Raw genomic sequence first — 25,828 nt, forward strand, 5'->3', positions numbered from 1 at the left:
CCACCCAAACCCACCCCTTCCCCACACGGATTAGAATTTTGAGGATTGCATGCTAAAACAAATTCCCTTCTCAAGATTTCGGAAAAGCCCCCCCCCCCCCCCCCCCCCCATCCCCATCCACCCCCCCCCTTTTTAGTTTGTTTCCGGAATGTAAATCCCCAAATATACAGGTATAACGAGAATTTTTAAATGTAAGGAAAAACCACTTTTCCTATAATCGTGTATAAAAAATGTATACTCTCAAAAGTTGGTATAAAGGATACAAGATTAAAAAAATATGACAATACGGAGGAAATATCTTTGTGAATATCTTGTAATCAAAAAAGTTCTAATGTAAGAAATACTAATATTCAAAAGCAATACCTTCATTTTTGCGAAAAAAACCCCAGCAAGAACTCATACATATGATAAGTCATCAGTCAAAGACCGTAAAACTGTAGTACAGGAGCCATAAAAACTGGGATTTGGGTGAAAAACTGTACACTACCCATTAAAAACAGGTACAAAAAACGGAACAATTAAATTCTTCAAATAAAGCACCTTATTTCTAAACCAACAAATGTAAATTATCGCAAATGTCTTTTTTTTAAATGCTGTAATTAAGTTTATATACTTTAAAATTTCATAAATGTGTTTTATAATCACATTTTTTAGAAGAATCATATAAATTCCAGTGTCTCGCGAGCGAGAATGAGAAGAAAATGGCGGCATTTAGCTGGAAATTAAAAAACCGTAGAAATTTTTATATTCCGTGAATTTTGGTGTCCCGCCGGTACACAGTGAAAGGGGTCGAAAAAGCTGTACATTTTGTGTACCGCAGGTACATATCTTGAGAAATCATGTAACCAATAATATAGCAAAATGGTCAAAATATTTCAAAATATCAAATTATCAGCGGGACAGTATATACAAGGCAAAAATAATATATGCATTTGATAAACAAATAGCAGAATTCAATTATAGACGACTACTCATTCAGTTGAACTGTAATTATATGTAAATAAATGGAATAAAGATATTTGAAACAGATTGAAAATACTGAACATTTAAAATGTTGATGTCCTGAACAAAAAACAACATGGGAAAGAGTATCAAGAATATTAAAAAGTTGAATATAACATGGAAACATTTGTTGTTGGATATTTTAAGAAATTCACCAACACACACACAAACACACACAAAACAATATTGGCATGTCATTTATAGGATTAAAAAACATATAGATATAAAATAAAGTGTGGACTACAAAACAGAAAAATGAACAAAGAAAGAATCATTGGGAATTGCATGGATTTTTTGCAAGATGCTGAAGGTATCAACATCGAATTAGCTTAATACAAAATTTGATTTCTAAATTCAGATTTGTCAGAAGACACTTTAATTTGCACATATATGCTTCAACAAACCGTTGAACAAATATTTCTTGCTATTAAAAATATAATTCTTAATTGTATGATCAACCTTTTCGGTGCGCCTAAACTTATGCGCGACCAAAGTTTGGGGAGTTGAGTATACCAAATTCTACGTTTTCTTTGAAAAGGTCATATGACGGATGAATCGGCAATTTTAATTGATTGGCACATGTATTGGCAATCGGGAACTTTGATTGACCGTCTTCATCGTCTTTATGTAAGAAAGATAGATTGGGAGAAGGAAGAAGCCCCAGTGGTGGAATTCTGTTTGTTCCCGTCGCAAAAATCAAAACATCTTCCAGGGTGACGACTGTACTTCCCTCTGTAAAAATATACAGAAAAATAAATTATTCTATTTTCTCTCAAAGTGTTACACATTTACTTGATCTTTTTCCTTTTCACCGTCGAAAATATTAAATTACTCAAAACTGTAAATACTGTAAAATGTGTGGGGGTGGGGTGGGTGGGGTGGGTGGGGGGAGGGTTCTCTATCAATGAATGTTCCTTTATAATGTAATCTGACTCTAATTTAAAATGAAAATCAATGGAATAACTTCAACATTTAATCTATGATGTTGCTCTACCTTCAGCATCTTGCAGAAAATCCATCCAATAGCCAATAATTCTCTCCTCGGTTACTCTTCTGTTGCTTCCACCAGGACTAAGACCCGGTTTGAAAAGGTCTTCGACTAAAACTGCAGTTAGTTTTTCCTCCGAGAAGACAAGACAATTTTTAAAATTGTCTGGGTATGACTGCATTGTAGCCAAAACACCCAGAGTTTCCAATCCTGCCTTGAGTCTGAAAAAAAAATTGCAAAGCTATGATGTCTAATAAAAGGAAACTTTAATGTCATTTTATTTAGTACATGTATGTTAACCTACTTGTGAATTTCAAAAGCATAAATAATTAAGACATGTTTAATGAAGACAAAACTGACAATAACCTTTCGCATACGGCCCTTGTTCTTCCAAGAACATACCACTGCAACATGTCATTGACAATTTCAAGTCTGTCCTCAACACTTTTAACATGATGAAAACACCCTGCTAGTGTCAGTGTGCTGGAGTTTCTGTCCATAGCTTCTCGTAGCTTATCCAAACTTTCCGCATGCATGATCTGTAAAATAAATTGATTTTTTCAGTTTGATGAAATACATGATTGTAGTTATTTAATTGAGGATGGGTTAGGGATTCTGACATAATAACAACATACCGAGGTAAGTGACTGTTTGAATTCCGACTCCGGTATATCTTCTATCGAAGGTTTTACATTTTCTGCATCATACACCAGTGTATCGAAAAGTAATTTTGAAAAGAACTTAGGGGGTGGACCTCCATGAACAAGGTTGACAGCCAACATCATGCCCGTCAGAAAATAGTCGTCACGTTGTATTGCTAAAATTTCCAAGAAAAAAACCCGTATATTTTATCAACATAGTCACCAATAATTTTAAAATATCATTTTTTTTGAGTCGTTGTACATGACATGCCAGAAGAAATTATTGATTTATCATTAGATCATACATTATTAAACGAATTGGCACATTTACCATGACTATCTAAAGTAAGAATCCTCGCTGTTGGTGGTCCCTCGAATATTGAGCTGTTTTGAATGGCATCCATTAATAGGCGGAGGAACTCCCGCCTTGGTCCACCTTGGTCGACGGCTTCTTCAGATAATCCACTGTCATCTGTAAACTTTACCAGCAGGGTATTACTTGGGGAGAAAGTACTTCGCCGAAATCCCCTGCAAGCACCATCCCAAACATTTCGGCGATTTATGTTAAATCGTGAAATGTTATTTGGCTGGATCTGCATAGCCAATTCCTGCAGAATATCCTTTGTTTCTCTCGATGGCATGGAACTACAATGGATATATGAAGTTTTAGAAAAAGATATTTTAAAAAATTAAAGAAATTTCAAAACAATTATGTAATTGACCTGCATGATACAAATTTAGAAAATTAGTAAAATGACCTGATATTTGTGTGTTGCTTGGCATCGTTCTCCGATGGAGACGCCGATAGATTCTGTGCACCTCGCTCTTCATCTTCATCTTCGGATCCATCAGAAAGGATGGTTATGTACTGCCTTTTAAATGATATAGATATGTTTAAGTATAAATACACAGTTCTATACCTTCTGAGATATTAATATTTATATTGTGTGTTGAGTTTAGTTACCTGTATGGAGCCAATTTATCTGCTTTTAACACATTAGATTCCGTGTCTGTTGTCGTTGAAGAACTTGAAGTGGTACACACAGGTTTCTTCGTCCCCGTTTTGTTGCGAGGTTTCTTTCTTCGCAAAAGTTCTGGTGTACCCAGTGTTTCCCATGAAGCATCACTTTCCTAATTAGCAACATCAATTCAATATAAGGATTAAAGTTAAAGATATTGGTACATAATAAATCGAAATAGCTTTACAATAAATGTCGAACCAACCTGATAACCAGTGTTAAGATGTGGATCAGGAAGATCATCTGAATCACTGCTGTTGGTCGAAACTGAAGAAATAAATAATTATAGAAATAATTATAGAAAATTACATTTTATAATGGTATGTTTACAATTATTTTTGACAGAAAAATATTAATACTCTAATTACTTACTGGAATCATATTCGTCCTTCGGACATATGAATAATTGTATGGAATTGAACGGTTTCCCGATGAATTCCTTATATCCTCGAACTGAAAAAATGTTTGTTGTCCCTGGAAGTGTCTTTGCCCTTGACCCATCCTTGTACAAAAGAACATACTCATCGAGGGGCAGCGATTTGTCATTCATTTTGTGTTTTTTGGTAGCCATCTCTAAAACGTCCCTTTCGGTACTTGAAGGGAACATTTCTACAGGCAGAAGACTCCCTCTGACATATTTTGCCTCATGCCCAACACGCCTCATCACTCCAACATTTATCTAATTAATTAAAAGATGTTGCATTGATAAAATAATTACAAAATCTATATGTGAACAATAAGATAAATATATGCATAAGAAAATCTTTTTTTTTTTTTAAAAAGCTACATACATGTATATGTACAATACCTACTTTTATTCTCGAAGGTTTTTTTCGTTTTGCAACAAATATTTGTCTCCGTTCTGCCTCCTTGTCCTGGCGAACTTTTTGAAAATCTTTATACGATGGAATGCCGCGGGTTGGCAAGTTTGCTTCTACAATGTGTAAAATAAAATAAACAATAAATTTAAGTATCGTCGCCGTTAAAAGCTAATATTTCTTAATTAGTAAGAATCAAAAATACATTTTCTAATTAGTGGAAAATAAACAATATACATGTGCAATGTAACAATAGTAAAGTTATAGTGATAGGTGACATGGTGACGATTTGGTCTTTTTTTTAATGTTTAGAATGCTTTGCATCTTTAATAGGCAACCGAAATTTGAGGGTCAGTGGTCGAGTTAAAAGCGAGGTACAGAGCTCACAATTCTCTGCTACTCGTTTGGTGGTTTTTGTTTTGGTTTTGAATACTCGATCGAGAGAGAGAGAGAGAGAGAGAGAGAGAGAGAGAGAGAGTTTGTATCTTGCGTATAATTTTACGGCCAACACTAAAACTTTGATTATTAGAATTACATTATTAGAGTAATGTAAACCATAAAACTTGAAAAAAATATATCAAACATGGCAACCACCATTTGATGTTTACAAATACAGTTAGGATGGCCTTCTGTGTTTTGATTATTACATAAATCAATTTGATTTCTACCGTCCAGCGTCTTTAAAATATCTCTCTTTAGAGCTACATGAACACATGTAAATATGATTCTGAGTCTTCAAAACCGCCAGATTCGTAATCATAATCATCGCATGTTTCTATATAATTTAAAAACGCCTAATCTAGATACGAAGGTGGAACACATTAATCTGTAAATCTATTTGTACTTTTTAATGATTTTTTTTTTTACTTTTAACAACATGTACCTACATCTTTTAAAACCACACACTCTGTTTTTTCATTATAAAAATGTGAGGTGAGAAAAATCCTTTCTATATTGATGCGTACATCGTTTTGAAATCCCTTGTTCAGAAGAAAATGTTTATGATTCAAGTTTATGATGGGGACTTCGCACAGCAAACGTTTACATATCCTTGTTCTGAAATTCTTAAATAGTCTAGATTACCTTTTCGTGAAATTAAAATTAATATTATAATGTATAAAACAGATTTTAATTGTTCCCGGATTCGAACCCAATCAAAAAAGTCGGACTAGGTTGCATAAATATTCTGCACAACCACTTGACAAATCTAGATAAATCATGGTAATATAATAGAATCATACACGTACTTGTATTTTTAGAAAATAATATGGGTTTTTCTTTTAGCATCTTGGAGTTGTAAATCATTAATACTTGAGCCGGCGCATTTTTGCTTCTCAAACATAACAGCCAAAAGGAATTGGTGCACATCATCTTGGCGAATTACTAAACTTAACTAATGAAAACTTAGAACATTAACTTAAACTTAAACTTAGAACATATTGGCTGTTTCTAAAACTAAACTCGGATCGAACACAATATCACTATTATGTATATTTGTACATGTACCATACCATTATTCCAATATTGCATTTTTATCATATGTATCAACATTTGTCATCAGATGTATGTCTTGTGCAAATAAAGAAAGATATTATAATAATCAATTATAATACATTTACTTACATAATTTGTTTTTTTAACTATGTTATTTCTTTGTGATGCCCTATTGGAAATAGATAATCTATCTATTCTTCTTTTAAATTGAACGATTAGCTTTCCTGTCATTAGCGACGACGAAGAGATCTAATATTGTTACCTAATCAACACTCGAATATACGAATAATGTAACAACAATCTGATAACATATTGAATGAAATACTCAGTCCTGCAGTTTCATATTTTCACAGCTAGAGCCTTAATTTACATCAACATGTTAGAGTTATAATTAATAGGCATCTGCTTTCAAACAGATGGTGATGGGATGGGAATCTTGACCTAATTATGTACAATCAAACTTAGCTTGCAAAATACCCCCATTAGCAAGTATTTGGTAAACAATGCCTGCATGTAAATGCCGATGAAAAGAACGATTAAGATAAGATAATCAGGATTAGTATACTTTAAATAATGCGCTAGGTGTGTAGCGTCTTGTCAACAAATCTCGCAGCTCTTTTAAAGATAATTACACTGATAAGCAAATTGACTCTCCCTGGCAAACACATTGTAATATCTATAATATTTTTTTTCCGGTAATTCATGGTTTTGAGAGAAATACATGTAAATGACTTGCATGTTCTATAATCTTGAGACTTACATGCACATACTTTGTAGGTGTTTTAAAGCACGTTGCATCAAAGAAAATGTAGGCAGTTTCGTTTGAAGTCTAGTTTTCTACATATCTTTTTAAAAAAATGCTGTGCATTTAAGGCACGAAGCATCAAATGAAAAAAAAAGTAGGAGGAACAGTTCCTCAAAATAATTTTACACGCATCTTCGCTAGCCGGCTAGCAAGTGTTTTACACGGGACACCTCCGTATTGTGATGAACATCCTATCGTAATAAACAATAAATTCAAGCTTAATATTATGATTTTTTCTTTACCAAAATGATTTCCTAACTGCGTACCGCAATGGGTTAGGTCGTTGATTATGAATATGTAAGGCATGAGTTTGAATCTCGCTGGGGCTTATATACTTTTTACCTTTCAAAAAAAAAATTAAAACTATTTTCTGGTCAAACGTTGTAAAATTTGAAAACTCTAAAACAGTGGAAGTATTTTGATGACAGGCATTATGTACTTCTGTCCATATTAATATCTTTAGATGTCTCATACCACCTTGATAATATTAGTGGTAATTAATGAAACAAATCTTTTCCCTCCTTGCACCACGTTCTTATTCATTTTTTTTTAACTTTTATAAGTAAAGTAAGTAACTGTTTATTATATTGAAATTGTGCATATATGACACATGTTATTCAAAGTAATATATCGAAATTTCAATTAATTGGCACCCGGGTCAATGGACATATTACTAAGTCACTTTATACAATTGTAACTTACAATACATATAGTAATGCCTGCATGATTTTAAATTTACATTATATTAACTTCTGGACATTACATTTATAGGACCAAGTGAAGAGTATATACGAAAATTACATTTCTGACGTACAATATTTTAACATATTTACTTTTGAATGTTATTTTTCCTGAGTCGGTAAGTAGAGTTTATAAATCTAGCAGTTGGTAATGGGTAATTGTAGATCAATGAAAGAAATATTGAATATTATCAAATTCTTAGATATTCACCATATAGAAATTATTCTGTCGTATATTTTTATACAAAGTGCAATATGAAAGAAAACGTTTTCCATCTTCAATTCACTGTTCTGAACAGAAAAAAACCAAAGACACAATTCGTTCGTTACGGAAACGTGCAACATTATATATAAAAAAAACTTTTTAAAACAAAATGTTACAAATCGAGAAAAAGACACTCACCCTCTGATCTTGAAGCAAGTTTTTCTCCACATATTGAACAAAACACGTCTTTTTGGTTTTCTGCACCACAATATCGACAATTATGCATTTTGTATCATTGGACATCGGAAGCGTTATGCGATAGTGCTGGACACTGAGGCGGGGCTTTATGTAGATATGCAGATGAGGAGGCAGGGTTCCCTTGTTCGGTGAAGGTCGCGTAGTGGAAATTTTTGGGTTCACGCACACACACACATATATATATATATATATATAATTTTCTTTATATATATATGTGTGGTTTTCTTTATATATATATATATATATATATATATATATATATATATATATATATATATATATATATATATATATATGGTTTTCTTTATATATATATATATGGTTTTCTCTATATATATATATGTGGTTTTCTTTATATATATATGTGGTTTTCTCTCTATATATATGTGGTTTTCTCTCTATATATAGTTTTCTTTATATATATCATGTGGCACTTACGGGCTTCCGTACGTAGCTTATCAACGGCTGATCGTCGACAGAAGTGTGGCTGTCAGAATTTCCTCGTAAACGATTCACACGAGAAAAATATCCTCCTTAAACAAATATGTAGTATTGTTCCCTGTGCATGTTCATATGTTTCACAGAAAATTGACAATGCATGTGTACACCGAAAGAATACACAACTTCTCTTCTGCATTACGGCTCTCTCTTTTCTACAATGCCGTTCGTTACTGTTTACATTCGGCGCGCGCGCGGGGGTTACAAACAGGGGCGCCCCGACAAATAGTTGCACATAGAACGATTAAATAATTTGTGTTCATTGAATTCATAAATGATATAGATGAAAAAAATGAAATTGAATCACAACAATTTATCTAAGACGCAACACAACGTAATGCAGTAAATGCCTGGGCCTTAATGTGGCATTTGTTTGCTTGTGTGTCTATGTAGACATATTAACTCGTTCATGTACGATTCTCACATATTTGTTTTATGAAATTTGAAAAAAAAATATAGCACAGAACTTGTTTAATTTGATACCAAGTGACATTATTTAATATATTAATAATAACTGAATTAATTTTTTTTCATAAAATGATAACGATTTTTGCTATCAGAAAAATACGTGTATGAGCTGCTGACCCCTAATTATAGGGGCCAGCCCTTTTTTCTTAATTTTAAATGAAAGCTCTCGTTATTCTAAACAACTTTTGTTCTATATGTATTTACAAAATATTTTTAGTTTAAAGGTTATAATACAAAAAGCAACAAAATTTCAGCCCCGAAAAAATCTTAAACTTTGGCGACAAATAGCTCAAAAAGTAACAAAGAAATTACCAAAATTTTCATGCCAGCAAAACTATAAAATGTTACCGACAATTTTGCTAAATTTCATGTATCTATCATCTGTAGTTCCCGAGATCAACTCTGGACAAAAGACCCCCCAATTTTCAATTAAAGGGCAATAACTCATAACCGGAAGTGAATTTTAAAAATTTGAAAAAAACGTCTAGAGATATTAATATCATCTACATACCCTGAAAGTTTCATAGCAATCAGACAAAAAATATTCGAGAAATCTCGTGCACAAAATTTGCGGGAAAAAAAAAAATAATAATAAGAAACAGTAGAATAACAGAAGGGTTTTCCGTTGAAAAACGGAAAACCCTAACTAGACTCTTGTTGCTATAGCAACAAAAAGGTCTTCCGTTCCTCATGTATTAATCTGCACAAGAAATCCAGTTATCTTGTAAACAGAAAATGAATAATATATATAAGTTTTGTGTCTTGATCTATCATAGTTTCTGAGATCTTATTTATTCTTTGTTTTTAAAAAAGAAGGCTATCTGAGATATATGAGATGTCTCACCGGAAGTAGAACTTTTTTTTACCATGTGTAGATGACTTTTTGTATTTCTATAGCTAAAATGTTACTTCAATGCTAAATAACCAAAATATTTTTAAAAATATCAAAATTGGGTGTACTTCCTGTGAAGACCGGAAGTTACGCCGGATGAAATAAAATAGTGTTAACACGTGTCCATAAGGTCTATAATCCTACAAAGTTTGGTTGTTGAAGTCGTTACCGTTTTTGAGATCTCGTCGATATAAGGTTTTTTGTCTCGGGACAGGAAACGGACAAACGGAAGTGCTTAATGAAATTTAAATTGTTTATATCGTGTTACTTTCCTATTTTACATTATTATTCATCGAAGTAGCTAAAACTATCAAATTAAAACAGTTTTATGGATAAACAGTTTGATTTGTTTGAACTCTTCCGCTGTGGACCGGAAGTGACGGAAGACAAAATGAAACTGTTTAAACACATCTTCAATCAAATGTCTATAATTAGTGAAAGTTTCGTGTCTTAATCACGTACAGTACCTGAGAACTTGCGGGTACAAAATATGTTTTAAAAAAGCTTCCTGAGATAATCGAGATATCTCACCGGAAGTAGATTTTTTTTGTTTATTTAACATTGTATAGATGACATATGAAACGATCTATACTAATATCTTTATTTTATGGGAGATAAATTAAATATGTAAAAACAAAAATTTTTGAAGTGCTTCCGGTGACGACCGGAAGTTACGCCGAACAAAACAAAAATGTTTAAACACATCTACAACTATAGGTCTATCATCCCACAAAGTTTGGATGTTCAAGTGTTTACCGTTTCTGAGATCTCGTTGGTACAAGCTTTTTCAACGCGGGACAGGAAACGGACGACCGGAAACGATTTTTGACAAAATGAAAAAAACACCTCGAAATATTGTCATTTTCTTCCATTCCAGAAAATTTCACATAAATCTATCCAGTCATCTCTGAGAAATCTTGTGGACAAAAACTGGGAAAAAAATAATAATAATAAAAAACCTTACAATCACTATAAGGTCTTCCGTTGGAAACGGAAGACCTTAATAAAAAGAAACATTACAATCACTATAAGGTCTTCCGTTGGAAACGGAAGACCTTAATAACTAGACTCTTGTTGCTATAGCAACAAAAACGTCTTCCGTTCCTCATGTATAAATCTGTACAAAAGATCCATTTCTCTTGTAAACAGAAAATGGATATAATTTATACCGTTAAGGAATTCCCAAGAAATAAACAAAACAAAAAGACAAAACATCATTTTTTTTAGTACTTTCTGTGACGACCGGAAGTTACGCCAGATCATACAAAACATAGTAAACATATCTTCATACATTGCCTTGTCTTTCCTCAAAGTTTGGATGTTCAAGTTTTTGTTAGTTATAATATCTCGTTGAGAAAAGGTTTTTATCTCGGGCCCGGAAACGAACGAACGGAAGTGATTAAGAAATTGTAAATACGTATTTTAGTACATTTACCTATGATATGTTTTTGTTCATCACATTGAGTAAAATGTTAAAAAAATTCTAATGTTAAAAAAAAAACAACTTTTATTGCTTAAACACTTCGAGTGAAAACCGGAAGTGACGTACGACCAAATGGAACCCGTTTAACACATGTTCATTCAAATGTCCATTATCCATTCAAGTTTTGTGTATTGATCTCTCACAGTTTCTGAGATCTTGGGTGTAGTTTTTTTTTTTAAAAAGAAGGCTACCTGAGATATTTAAGATGTCTCACCGGAAGTAGATCTTTTTTGGGTTTTTTTTTTACCATGTGTGGATGACCTCTTGTATTTTTTATAACTAAAATGTTACTTCCATGCTAAATAACCAAAATATTTTTAAAAATATCAAAATTGGGTGTACTTCCTGTGAAGACCGGAAGTCACGCCGGATGAAATAAAATAGTGTTAACACGTGTCCATACATAGGTCTATAATCCTACAAAGTTTGGTTGTTGAAGTCGTTACCGTTTTTGAGATCTCGTCGATATAAGGTTTTTTGTCTCGGGACAGGAAACGGACAAACGGAAGTGCTTAATGAAATTTAAATTTTTTATATCTTGTTACTTTCCTATTTTACATTATTATTCATCGAAGTAGCTAAAACTATCAAATTAAAACAGTTTAACGGATAAACAGTTTGATTTGTTTGAACTCTTCCGCTGTGGACTGGAAGTGACGGAAGACAAAATGAAACTGTTTAAACACATCTTCAATCTAATGTCTATGTTTAGTAAAAGTTTCGTGTCTTGATCACGTACAGTACCTGAGAACTTGCGGGTACAAAATATGTTTTAAAAAAGCTTCCTGAGATAATCGAGATATCTCACCGGAAGTAGAATTTTTTTGTTTATTCAACATTGTATAGATGACATATGTAAGGATCTATACTAATATCTTTATTCTATGGAAAATAAATTAAATACGTAAAAACTAAAAAAATTGAAGAGCTTCCGGTGACGACCGGAAGTTACGCCGAACAAAACAAAAATGTTTAAACACATCTACAACTATAGGTCTATCATCCCTCAAAGTTTGGATGTTCAAGTGTTTATCGTTTCTGAGATCTCGATGTGACAAGCTTTTTGTCGCGGGACAGGAAACGGACGACATGAAATGAATTTTAAAAAAATGAAAAAATTGCCTAGAGATATGATTATTTTCTATCAATCCTGAAAATTTCAAGTAAATCTATCCAGCCATCTCTGAGATATCTTGTGGACAAAAACTGGGAAAATAATAATAATAATAACTAGACACGATCTCGTTGCGAGCAACGAGGAGGTCTTCCGTCCGATTTTTAGAATAAGGAATGACCTTACTCTTGATCTTCGTCAACGAAACTTATCCGGAAAAGGAGGCGGAATATATGAGTGTAATGGGTGAAAGACTATCTATCCCTTTGGTGTCCCTTATTTGAGGGATCAGCTCCTTTTCATTCATTTTTGTTAAAAGGTATTTTTGTGTACCGCTAATAAGTGTTTAGAAATTAGTAACCATTTTTGAGATATCTGGGAAAAATTGTTTTAATATCCGGTCCTAAAACTCCTTTTAGGGTCCAGATAACAAACAATATATGGTTGTACATTGTTAAGCACATTATTTTGAGCATCTTTTGTTAAATACTGCTTTCCAGAATATTCCTCTATTTCGAGATATTGAAGATCAAAGTGTTGGACTTCTGGCCCCTTAAAATCCCTAATTACATAACATACGAGGAAATGATTACCATGTATAGGTAAATAACCTCAGAATGAACTTAATTGCTTCTATAACGTATCACAAAATATTTCAGAGTAAAAAACTATAATTAAAAGACTTTAGAGCCCCTCAGCCCCTTATTTGAAGGGCCAGCCCCTTTTTCATGATTTCAAATGAAAGCTCTTGTCAATTCAAACACTTTTTGTTCAACAAGTGTTTACAAATTTTGTACCGTTCTCGAGATATCTTGAGAGGGTCGTTTTAGGGGCCGACCCTGTAACTCCTTTTAGGGACCGCATAACAAAGAAATTATTGTTGCAGATTGTTAAGCTCCATATTTTGAGCATCTTTTGTTCAATATTGCTTTTCAAAATTGTCCTCCATTTTTAAATATTGAGCATCAAAGTTTTCGACTTCTGGCCCCTCAAAATCCCTAATTACGTAACATAGTAGTAAATGATTGCCATGTATAGGTGGATAACGTTAGAATGAACATAATTCCTTCTATAACGTATCACAAAATATTTCACGGTAAAAAGTTATCATTAAAAGACTTTAGAGGCACTTCAGCCCCTTATTTGAAGGGCCAGCCCCTTTTTCATGATTTCAAATGAAAGCTCTTGTCAATTCAAACACTTTTTGTTCAACAAGTGTTTACAAATTTTGTACCGTTCTCGAGATATCTTGAGAGGGTCGTTTTAGGGGCCGACCCTGTAACTCCTTTTAGGGACCGCATAACAAAGAAATTATTGTTGCAGATTGTTAAGCTCCATATTTTGAGCATCTTTTGTTCAATATTGCTTTTCAAAATTGTCCTCCATTTTTAAATATTGAGCATCAAAGTTTTGGACTTCTGGCCCCTTAAAATCCCTAATTACGTAACATAGGAGTAAATGATTGCCATGTGTAGGTGGATAAGGTTAAAATAAACATAATTGCTTCTATAATGTATCACAAAATATTTCACAGGGAAAAGTTATCATTAAAATACTTTAGAGCCCCTTCAGCCCCTTATTTGAAGGGCAAGCCCCTTTTTCTTGATGTCACATAAAAGCTCTTGACTTTATAAAGATTTTTTGTTCTACATGTTATAACAAAATACGATCGAGGAAAGAGATATTGAAAGAAAACCACGAAAAATCACGACGCTTTTTTAACTGTAATTTTCGAGCTCGGGCGAGCTTCGGCGCTTTTGGTCACAGGAAAATATATATACCACATGTCAGATCACCAACCTTTTGTCTACAATCCCTGAAATTTTGAACTCAATATCTTAAATCGTTTAGGAGTTTACCCCTGGACAAGCCGACCCTCTGAAAATCGTTAAATTGTAAATAACTCAAAACCGGAAGTGACGTCATCATTAAAAAAAATTTCCAATAAGGTTCAAATCATTATCTATCAGACCTGAAAGTTTCATGTAAATCGGTGGAGTAGTTTTAGAGAAATCGCGTACACAAAATTGGTTGGAAAAAAAAAGAAAAATAATAATAATAGGGAAAAAGAAACCGAACGAAAACAATAAGGTCTTCCGTTGGAAAACGGAAGACCTTAATAATAATAACTAGACTCTTGTTGCTATAGCAACAAAAAGGTCTTCCGTTCCTCATGTATAAATCTGTACAAAAGATGCATTTCTCTTGTAAACAGAAAATGGATATTATTTATACTTAAAAAGAATTCCCAAGAAATAAACAAAACAAAAAGACAAAGCTTCATTTTTGAGTACTTTCTGTGACGACCGGAAGTTACGCCGGATCATACAAAACATAGTAAACATATCTTCATACATTGCCTTGTATTTCCTCAAATTTTGGATGTTCAAGTTTTTGTTAGTTATAATATCTCGTTGAGAAATGGTTTTTGTCTCGAGACCGGAAAGGAACGAACGGAAGTGATTAAGAAATTGAAAATACGTATTTTAGTACATTTACCTATGATAACTTATTGTTCATCACATTGAGTAATATGCCAAAAAAAATTCTAATTTAAAAAAAAAAAACCTTTTATTGCTTTAATTTTATCACTTCGAGTGAAAACCGGAAGTGACGTACGACCAAATGGAACCCGTTAAACACATGTTCGTTCAAATGTCCATTATCCATACAAGTTTTGTGTCTTTATCTCTCAAAGTTTCTGAGATCTTGGGGGTAGTTTGTTTTTTTAAAAGAAGGCTACCTGAGATATTTCAGATGTCTCAACGGAAGTAGAACTTTTTTGGGTTTTTTTTACCATCTGTGGATGACCTCCTGTATTTTTATAACTAAAATGTTACTTCCATGCCAAATAACCAACATATTTTTTAAAAAATCAGAATTTGGTGTACTTCCTGTGACGACCGGAAGTTACGCCGGATGAAACAAAATAGTGTTAACACGTGTCCATACACAGGTCTATAATCCTACAAAGTTTGGTTGTTGAAGTCGTTACCGTTTTTGAGATCTCGTCGATATAAGGTTTTTTGTCTCGGGACAGGAAACGGACAAACGGAAGTGCTTAATGAAATTTAAATTTCTTATATCTTGCTACTTTCCTATTTTACATTATTATTCATCGAAGTAGCTAAAACTATCAAATAAAAACAGTTTTATGGATAAACAGTTTGATTTGTTTGAACTCTTCCGCTGTGGACCGGAAGTGACGGAAGACAAAATGAAACTGTTTAAACACATCTTCAATCAAATGTCTATGATTAGTGAAAGTTTCGTGTCTTAATCACGTACAGTACCTGAGAACTTGCGGGTACAAAATATGTTTTAAAAAAGCTTCCTGAGATAATCGAGATATCTCACCGGAAGTAGATTTTTTTTGTTTATTTAACATTGAATAGATGACATATGTAAGGATCTATACTAATATCTTTATTCTATGGGAAATAAATTAAATATGTAAAAACAAAAAATTTTGAAGTGCTTCCGGTGACGACCGGAAGTTACGCCGAACAAAACAAAAATGTTTAAACACATCTACAACTATAGGTCTATCATCCCACAAAGTTTGAATGTTCAAGTGTTTACCGTTTCTGAGATCTCGTTGGTACAAGCTTTTTCAACGCGGGACAGGAAACGGACGACCGGAAACGATTTTTGACAAAATGAAAAAAACGCCTCGAGATATTGTCATTTTCTTCCATTCCAGAGAATTTCACATAAATCTATCCAGTCATCTCTGAGAAATCTTGTGGACAAAAACTGGGAAAAAAATAATAATAATAACTAGACTCTTGTTGCAAAAGCAACAAAAAGGTCTTCCGTTTTGATATACATGTATCAATTTAACTGTAAGACATTGCATCTCTAATAGAGAATAAAGTGGGTATGATAATTATCGTGAATGATATATACGGACGTTACTTACATGTAAAACAACGAGAATGAAAAAGAAATCAATTTCTGAAGTACTTTCTGTGACGATCGGAAGTATCGCCGAACTAAACAAAAATGTTAACCATTTGTACAATCATAAGTTAATCTTTCCTCAAAGTTTGGTTGTTCACGTGTCTGCCAAATCTAAGATCTCTTTGAAACAATATTTTTTGTCTCGGGACCGGAAACGGACAAACGGAAGTGATTAATAAAAACAAAAGCTGGATTTTCTTATACATTTGCTCAGTGTACATCACTGCATGTCAGGCTAGATGAAACACCCAAGAAAGTCAGTTAAACTTGTTAAAAACATGATTTGTTTGAACCCTTCCAGTAAGAACCGGAAGTGACAGTTGACAAAATTAAACCCGTTAAACACATCCCCAATGAAATTTCTATCAATCATGAAAGTTTTTTGTCTAATTCGCTTACAGTGACAAAAATCTCGCGGACATCAAATTTGTAAAAACGAAAGCTACATAGAGACATTTGAGATATCTCACCGGAAGTAAAATTTATTTGCTAATTTAACATTATATAGATGACATATGTAAGATTGTATACTGATATTTTCATTTTATGTTAAATGAAAAAAATATGAAAAAAAACAAATTTTTGAAGTGCTTCCGGCTACGACCGGAAATTACGCCGATTAAAACAAAATAATGTATACACATGTACATACATAGGTCTATTATCCCACAAAGTTTGATTGTTCAAGTCGTCACCGTTTTTGAAATCTCTAGGAAACAAGGTTTTTTTTATCTCGGGACAGGAAACGGACAAACGGAAGTGTTCAATGAAAATGAAAGTTAGTATTTCTTAACCATTACACAACAGCACTTTATTGGCTATCAACATATCTTATATTGTCAAACAAAAACAGTTAAACTCTTAAACATCTTGAATTGTTTGAAATCTTCCGGTGTGGACCGGAAGTGACGGTTGACAAAATGAGAGCGGTTAAACACATCTTCTATCAAATGTCTATCAGCCATGAAAGTTTTGTGTCTTGGTCACTTACAGTTTCTGAGATCTAACTGTAATAATATTTGTTTTGAAAAGAGTACCTGAGATATTTGAGATATCTCACCGGAAGTATTTTTTTTTGTTTATTAATCATCGGATAGATGACATATGAAAGCGCTTATACTTATATTTCAATTTTGTGTAAAAGAAATAAAATGCGTAAAAACATAATGTTTGAAGTGCTTCCGGTGACGACCGGAAGTTACAACAAACAGAACAAAATAGTTTAAACACATTTACATCCATAGGTCTATCATCCCTCAAAGTTTGGAGGTTCAAGTCTTTATCGTTTCTGAGATCTCATTGTCCATAGCTTTTTGTCAAGGGACAGGAAACGGACGACAGGAAGTAAATTTTGAAAAAATGAAAAAAAACGCCTGGAGATATTATCATTTTCTATCAGTCCTAAAAATTTCAAGAAAATCCATCCATGCATCTCTGAGAAATCGGGTTAAACTTAAAAAAAACTTGATTTGTTTGAAGTCACCCTGTGTGGACCAGAAGTGACGGTCGACAAAAAAAAAACCGGTTAAACACATCTTCTATCAAATGTCTATCATCCCTGTAAGTTTCGTGTCTTGATCACTTACAGTTTCTGAGATCTTGGGGTTCAAACATTTATTTTAAAAAAGGCTTCATGAGATATTTGAGATATCTCACCGGAAGTAGAATTCTTATGTTTATTAAACATCGGATAGATGACATATGTAAGCATGTATACTTATACTTCAATTCTCCGAGAAATATATTAAATGCGTAAAAGCATAATTTTTGAAGAGCTTCCGGTGACGACCGGAAGCTACGACGAACAAAACAAAAGTGTTTGAACACATCTACAACTATAGGTCTATCATCCCTCAAAGTTTGGATGTTCAAATCTTTATCGTTTCTGAGATCTCGATGTGACAAGCTTTTTGTCGTGGGACAGGAAACAGACGACAGGAAGTCGATTTTGAAAAAATGAAAAAAACGCCTCGAGATACGATCATTTTCTATCACTCCTGAAAACTTGAAGTAAATCGATCCAGCCATCTCTGACATATCTTGTGGACAAAAAATGGGAAAAAAATAATAATAAAAAACATTACAATCTCTATAAGGTCTTCCGTTGGAAACGGAAGACCTTAACTAGACTCTTGTTGCAAAAGCAACAAAAAGGTCTTCCGTTTTGATTTACATGTATCAATTTAACTGTAAGACATTACTTCTCTCACATAGAAAAAATAGTGGATGTGATAATTATTGTGAATGATATATCCAGACGTTACTTCTATGTAAAACAACCGGAATAAAAAAGAAATCAGTTTTTGAAGTACTTTCTGTGACGACCGGAAGTAGCGACGAACTAAACAAAACATGTTAACCAGTTTTACTATCATAAGTCAATCTTTCGTCAAAGTTTGGTTGTTCGCATCTCTGCCAAATTTGAGATATCTTTGAAACAATGTTTTCTGTCTCGGGACCGGAAACGGACGAACGGAAGTTTTTAAAAAAGGGCTCGTATTTCGCATACATTTGCTTAGCGTGCATCACTGTTTATGGGGCTAGATAAAACACACAAGAAGGTTAGTTAAACTTGTTAAAAACATGATTTGTTTGAACCCTTACGGTGGGAACCGGAAGTGACAGTTGACAAAATAAAACCCGTAAAACACATTTTCAATTAAATGTCTATCATTCACGAAAGCTTTGTGTCTCAATCACTTACATTGACAAAAATCTCGCGGGCATCACATTTGGAAAAGCTACATAGAGATATTTGAGATATCTCAACGGAAGTAAAATTTATTTGCTAATTTAACATTATATATATGTAATAACTAAGATTGTATACTGATATATTCATTCTATGTCCTATATATAAATTAAGAAAAAAAATTGATGAGCTTCCGATGACGACTGGAAGTTACGCCGAACCAAACAAAATAGTGTAAACACATGTACATACATAGGTATATTATCCCACAAAGTTTGATTGTTCAAGTCAATACTGTTTCTGGGATCTCGTCGAAATAAGGTTTTTTGTCTCGGAACAGGAAACAGACAAACGCAAGTGCTCAAAGTAAATTGTATTAAATATTATTTGTATACTTGTCCTTTGTACTTTATTGTTCATCGAGCACACTACAAATGTCAGAAGAATTATGTTAATTTGATTAACAGCTCGATTTGTTTGAAGTCTTTCTGTGTGGACCGGAAGCGACGGAAAACAAAATGAAAGCAGTTAAATACATTTTCAATCAAATGTCTATCATCCATGAAAGTTTTGTGCTTTGATCACATTTAGTTTCTGAGATCTCGTTTGTACAAAATGTGTTTTAAAAAAGCTACCTGAAATATTTGAGATCTCTCACCGGAAGTAGATTTTTGTTGTTGATATAACATCGCATATATAACTTATGCTTAAAATTTATACTTATATATTTATTTTATGATAAAGGAATTAATTGCGTAAAAGAAGTTATTTTTTTATGTGCTTCCGGTGACAACCGGAAGTTACGCCGAGCAAAACAAAATAGTGGGAACACATCTACATACATTGGTCTATCATCCCACTTAGCTTGATCGTTTAAGTCGTTACCGTTTTTGAGATCTCGTCGAAAAAAGGTTTTTTGTCTCGGGACAGGAAACGGACGACCGGAAGTGCTCAATGTAAATTGTATTTAATATTTTTGTTGTACTTGCCTTTTCTACTTAATTGTTCATCGACTTCACTACAAATATAAAAGAAAAACAGTTTAACGGATAAACGGCTCTATTTGTTTGAACTCTTTCTGTGTGGACCGGAAGTGACGGAAGATAAAACAAAACCGGTTAAACACATCTTCAATCAAATGTCTATCATCCATGAAAGTTTTGTCTTTTGATCACTTACAGTTTCTGAGATCTCGTTTATACAAAATGTGTTTAAAAAAAGCTACCTGAGATATTTATGATATCTCACCGGAAGTAGAATTTTGTTGTTGATATAACATCGCATAGATAACTTAAGCATAAAATTTATACTTATATATTTATTTTATGATAAAGGAATTAAATGCGTAAAAGTAGTTATTTTTTATGTGCTTCCGGTGACGACCGGAAGTTACGCCGAGCAAAACAAAATAGTGGGAACACATCTACATACATTGGTCTATCATCCCACTAAGTTTGATTGTTTAAGTCGTTACCGTTTTTGAGATCCCGTCGAAACAAGGTTTTTTGTCTCGGGACAAGAAATGGACGACCGGAAGTGCTCAATGTGAATTGTATTTAAAATTTCATTTGTACTTGCGTTTTCTACTTAATTGTTCATCGACTTCACTACAAATATAAAAGAAAAACAGTTTTATGGATAAACGGCTCTATTTGTTTGAACTCTTTCTGTGTGGACCGGAAGTGACGGAAGATAAAACAAAACCGGTTAAACACATCTTCAATCAAATGTCTATCATCCATGAAAGTTTTGTGCTTTGATCACTTATAGTTTCTGAGATCTCGTTTGTACAAAATGTGTTTCAAAAAAGCTACCTGAGATATTTGAGATATTTCACCGGAAGTAGATTTTTGTTGTTGATTTAACATCGCATAGATAACCTATGCATAGATTTTTCCTTATATATTTATTTTATGGAAAAGGAATTTTATGCGAAAAAGTAGATATTTTTAAAGTGCTTCCGGTGACGACCGGAAGTTACGACGAACAAAACAAAATAGTTTTAACACATCTACAGCTATAGGTCTATCATCCCACAAAGTTTTGATGTTGAAGTTTTTACCGTTTCTGAGATCTCGTTGATACAAGCTTTTTCAATGCGGGACAGGAAACGGACGACCGGAAATGATTTTTGACAAAATGAAAAAAACGCCTCGAGATATTGTCATTCTCTTTCATTCTAGAAAATTTCATAAAAATCTATTCACCCATCTCTGAGAAATCTTGTGGACAAAAAAAGGAAAAAAAAAAATAATAATAATAAGAAACATTACAATCACTATAAGGTCTTCCGTTGGAAACGGAAGACCTTAATTAGACTCTTGTTGCAAAAGCAACAAAAAGGTCTTCCGTTTTGATATAGAAGTATCAATTTTACTGTAAGACATTGCTTCTCTCACATAAATAAAAAATGGATACGAAAATTATTGTGAATTATAAAAATATCATAAATTGGGTGTACTTCCTGTGACGACCGGAAGTTACGCCGGATAAAACAAAATAGTGTTAACACATGTACATACATAGGTCTATCATCCCACAAAATTTGGTTGTTCAAGTCGTTACTGTTTTTGAGATCTCGTCGAAATCAGGTTTTTGGTCTCTGGACAGGAAACGGGCAAACGGAAGTTTCTTGTATACTTGCCTTTTGTACATTATTTTTCATTTATCTAACTAATATATATCAAAGGAAAACAGTTAAACTGATAGACAGCTCTTTTTTTTTAACTCTTCCGGTATGGACCGGAAGTGACGGAAGACAAAATGAAACCGGTTAAACACATCTTCAATCAAATGTCTATCATCTATGAAAGTTTCGTGTCTTGATCGCTTATAGTTTCTGATATCTCGCGGGTACAAAATGTGTTTTAAAAAAGCTACCTGAGATAATTGAGATATCTCACCGGAAGTAGAAATTTTTTGTTGATATTACATCGCAGAGATTTCCTATGAATAGATTTATTCTTATATATTTATTCTATTGACAAAAAAATTGATGCGTAAAAAAAAATTTTTTTAAGTGCTTCCGGTGACGACCGGAAGTTATGACGAACAAAACAAAAGTGTTTTAACACATCTACAGCTATAGGTCTATCATCCCACAAAGTTTGAATGTTTAAGTCTTTACCGTTTCTTAGATCTCGAGGTGACAAGCTTTTTGTCGCGGGACATGAAACGGACGACCGGAAGTGAATTTAGAACATTTTTAATTAAAATCCTCTAGATCTTTTTATTTTCTGTCATTCCTGAAAATTTTATAAAAATCCATCAAGACATCTCTGAGAAATTCACAAGAGAAAAAGGGGAAAAAAATAATAATAACTAGACTCTTGTTGCTATAGCAACAAAAAGGTCTTCCGTTCCTCATGTATTAATCTGCACAAAAAATCCAGTTATCTTGTAAACAAAAAATGGATATAATATATATAAGCTTTGTGTCTTGATCTATCACAGTTTCTGAGATCTTATTTATACTTTGTTTTTAAAAAAGAAGGCTATCTGAGATATATGAGATGTCTCACCGGAAGTAGAACTTTTTTTACCATGTGTAGATGACTTTTTGTATTTCTATAGCTAAATGTTACTTCAATGCTAAATAACCAAAATATTTTTAAAAAATCAAAATTGGGTGTACTTCCTGTGACGACCGGAAGTTACGCCGGATAAAACAAAATAGTGTTAACACATGTACATACATAGGTCTATCATCCCACAAAGTTTGGTTGTTCAAGTCGTTACTGTTTTTGAGATCTCGTCGAAATAAGGTTTATGGTTTCTGGACAGGAAACGGGCAAACGGAAGTGTTCAATCTGAAGTGTATTCAATATTTCTTGTATACTTGCCATTTGTACATTATTTTTCATTTATCTAACTAAAAAATATCAAAGAAAAACAGTTAAACTGATAAACAGCTCGATTTTTTTAACTCTTCCGGTATGGACCGGAAGTGACGGAAGACAAAATGAAACCGGTTAAACACATCTTCAATCAAATGTCTATCATCCATGAAAGTTTCGTGTCTTGATCGCTTATAGTTTCCGAGATCTCGCGGGTACAAATTGTGTTTTTAAAAAGCTACCTGAGATAATTGAGATATCTCACCGGAAGTAGAATTTTTTTGTTGATATAACATCGCATAGGTAACTTATGTATAGAATTATAGTTTTATGTTTATTCTATGGAAAAGAAATTTAATGCGTAGAAATAATAATTTTTGAAGTGCTTCCGGTGACGACCGGAAGTTACGACGAACAAAAAAAAATAGTTTAAACACATCTACAGCTATAGGTCTATCATCCCACAAAGTTTGGGTGTTCAAAACTTTACCGTTTTTGAGATCTCGAGGTGACAAGCTTTTTCAACGCGGGACAGGAAACGCACGACCGGAAATGAATTTTGAAAAAATGAAAAAAACGCCTAGAGATATTATCATTGTCTTTCATTCCAGAAAATTTCGAAAATATCTATCCAGCCATCTCCGAGAAATCTTGTGGACAAAAAAAGGAAAAAAAAAAATAATAATAATAAAAAACCTTACAATCACTATAAGGTCTTCCGTTGGAAACGGAAGACCTTAATAATAATAATAAAAAGAAACATTACAATCACTATAAGGTCTTCCGTTGGAAACGGAAGACCTTAACTAGACTCTTGTTGCAAAAGCAACAAAAAGGTCTTCCGTTTTGATATACATATTTCAATTTAACTGTAAGACATTGCTTCTCTCAAATAAATAAAAAATGGATACGAAAATTATTGTGAATGATAAAAATATCAAAATTGGGTGTACTTCCTGTGACGACCGGAAGTTACGCCGGATAAAACAAAATAGTGTTAACACATGCACATACATAGGTCTATCATCCCACAAAGTTTGGTTGTTCAAGTCGTTACTGTTTTTGAGATCTCGTCGAAATCAGGTTTTTGGTCTCTGGACAGGAAACGGGCAAACGGAAGTGTTCAATGTAAATTGTATTCAATCTTTCTTGTATACTTGCCTTTTGTACATTATTTTTCATTTATCTAACTAAAATATATCAAAGGAAAACAGTTAAACTGATAGACAGCTCTTTTTTTTAACTCTTCCGGTATGGACCGGAAGTGACGGAAGACAAAATGAAACCGGTTAAACACATCTTCAATCAAATGTCTATCATCTATGAAAGTTTCGTGTCTTGATTGCTTATAGTTTCTGATATCTCGCGGGTACAAAATGTGTTTTAAAAAAGCTACCTGAGATAATTGAGATATCTCACCGGAAGTAGAAATTTTTTGTTGATATTACATCGCAGAGATTTCCTATGAATAGATTTATTCTTATATATTTATTCTATTGACAAAAAAATTGATGCGTAAAAAAAATTTTTTTTAAGTGCTTCCGGTGACGACCGGAAGTTATGACGAACAAAACAAAAGTGTTTTAACACATCTACAGCTATAGGTCTATCATCCCACAAAGTTTGAATGTTTAAGTCTTTACCGTTTCTTAGATCTCGAGGTGACAAGCTTTTTGTCGCAGGACAGGAAACGGACGACCGGAAGTGAATTTAGAATATTTTTAATTAAAATCCTCTAGATCTTTTTATTTTCTGTCATTCCTGAAAATTTTATAAAAATCCATCAAGACATCTCTGAGAAATTCACGAGAGAAAAAGGGGAAAAAAATAATAATAATAATAATAATAACTAGACACTTGTTGCTATAGCAACAAAAAGGTCTTCCGTTCCTCATGTATTAATCTGTACAAAACGTCCATTTCTCTTGTAAACAGAAAATGGATATAACATATACTGTAAAGGAATTCCAAAGAAATAAAAAAAAAGACAAAATGTCAATTCTTGAGTACTTTCTGTGACGACCGGAAGTTACATGTACGCCGTATCATACAGAACATAGTAAACATATCTTCAAACGTTGTTTTGTCTTTCCTCGAAGTTTTGATGTTCAAGTTTTTGTAAGTTATAATATCTCTTTAAAAAAAAGGTTTTTAGTCTCGGTACCGGAAACGGACAAACGGAAGTGATTTAAGAAATGAAAAGAAGATGTTTAAGTTCATTTACCTACGGTACGTTTATATTAAAACAATATTAAAACATTAAAAAATAATAAAACAATATTAAAACAAATGTAAAGTTAAAAAAAAATCTTCTATTCCTTGAACGCTTCAAGTGAGAACCGGAAATGACGTACGACCAAATGAAACCCGTTAAACACATGTTTAATCAAATGTTAATTATACATATAAATTTTGTTTCTTGATCTCTCACAGTTTCTGAGATCTTGTGGGTACTTTGTTTTTTTAAAAAGAAGGCTACCTGAGATATTTGAGATGTCTCACCGGAAGTAGAACTTTTTGTTGTTTATTTATGATGTGTAAACGACCTTTTGTATTTCTATAGCTTAAATGTTACTTCCATGCTAATTAACCAAATATTTAAAAAAAAAATCAAAAGTGGATGTACTTCCTGTGACGACCGGAAGTTACGCCGGATTGAACAAACTAATGTAAACCCATGTACATACATAGATCTATCATCCCACAATGTTTGGTTGTTCAAATTGTTACCGTTTTTAAGATCTCGTCGAAATAAGGTTTTTTGTCTCGGGACAGGAAACGGACAAACGGAAGTGCTCAGTGTAAATTGTATTAAATATTTCAGTTAAACTTGCATTTTGAACATAATTGATAATTAAAAATACCTAAAATATCTAAGGAAAACAGTTAAACTGATTAAAAGCTTGATTTTA

At 33.0% G+C, this 25,828-nt stretch overlaps 2 protein-coding genes across 3 annotated transcripts in view; both read right to left on the reverse strand.

Annotated features, from left to right (window-relative positions):
- LOC105324614 (scavenger receptor class F member 2) overlaps nucleotides 1–25,828 on the reverse strand; it is an 82,766-nt gene that overhangs the window by 19,827 nt on the left and 37,111 nt on the right. The gene's annotated exons all lie outside the window — the stretch shown is intronic.
- On the reverse strand, nucleotides 255–4,692 carry LOC136273856 (G2/M phase-specific E3 ubiquitin-protein ligase-like). The gene is made up of 10 exons (XM_066079541.1): nucleotides 4,463–4,692; nucleotides 4,023–4,329; nucleotides 3,856–3,917; nucleotides 3,596–3,762; nucleotides 3,390–3,503; nucleotides 2,963–3,276; nucleotides 2,626–2,807; nucleotides 2,357–2,529; nucleotides 1,997–2,211; nucleotides 255–1,734 (listed from the first exon to the last, which is right to left on the reverse strand). Exons 2-10 carry the CDS (start codon nucleotides 4,312–4,314, stop codon nucleotides 1,481–1,483), a joined length of 1,773 nt encoding a protein of 590 aa, XP_065935613.1. The 5' UTR covers nucleotides 4,315–4,329; nucleotides 4,463–4,692; the 3' UTR covers nucleotides 255–1,480.

The sequence above is a fragment of the Magallana gigas genome, chromosome 1 (genome assembly GCF_963853765.1).
Source record: "Magallana gigas chromosome 1, xbMagGiga1.1, whole genome shotgun sequence".
Lineage (NCBI taxonomy): Eukaryota > Metazoa > Mollusca > Bivalvia > Ostreida > Ostreidae > Magallana > Magallana gigas.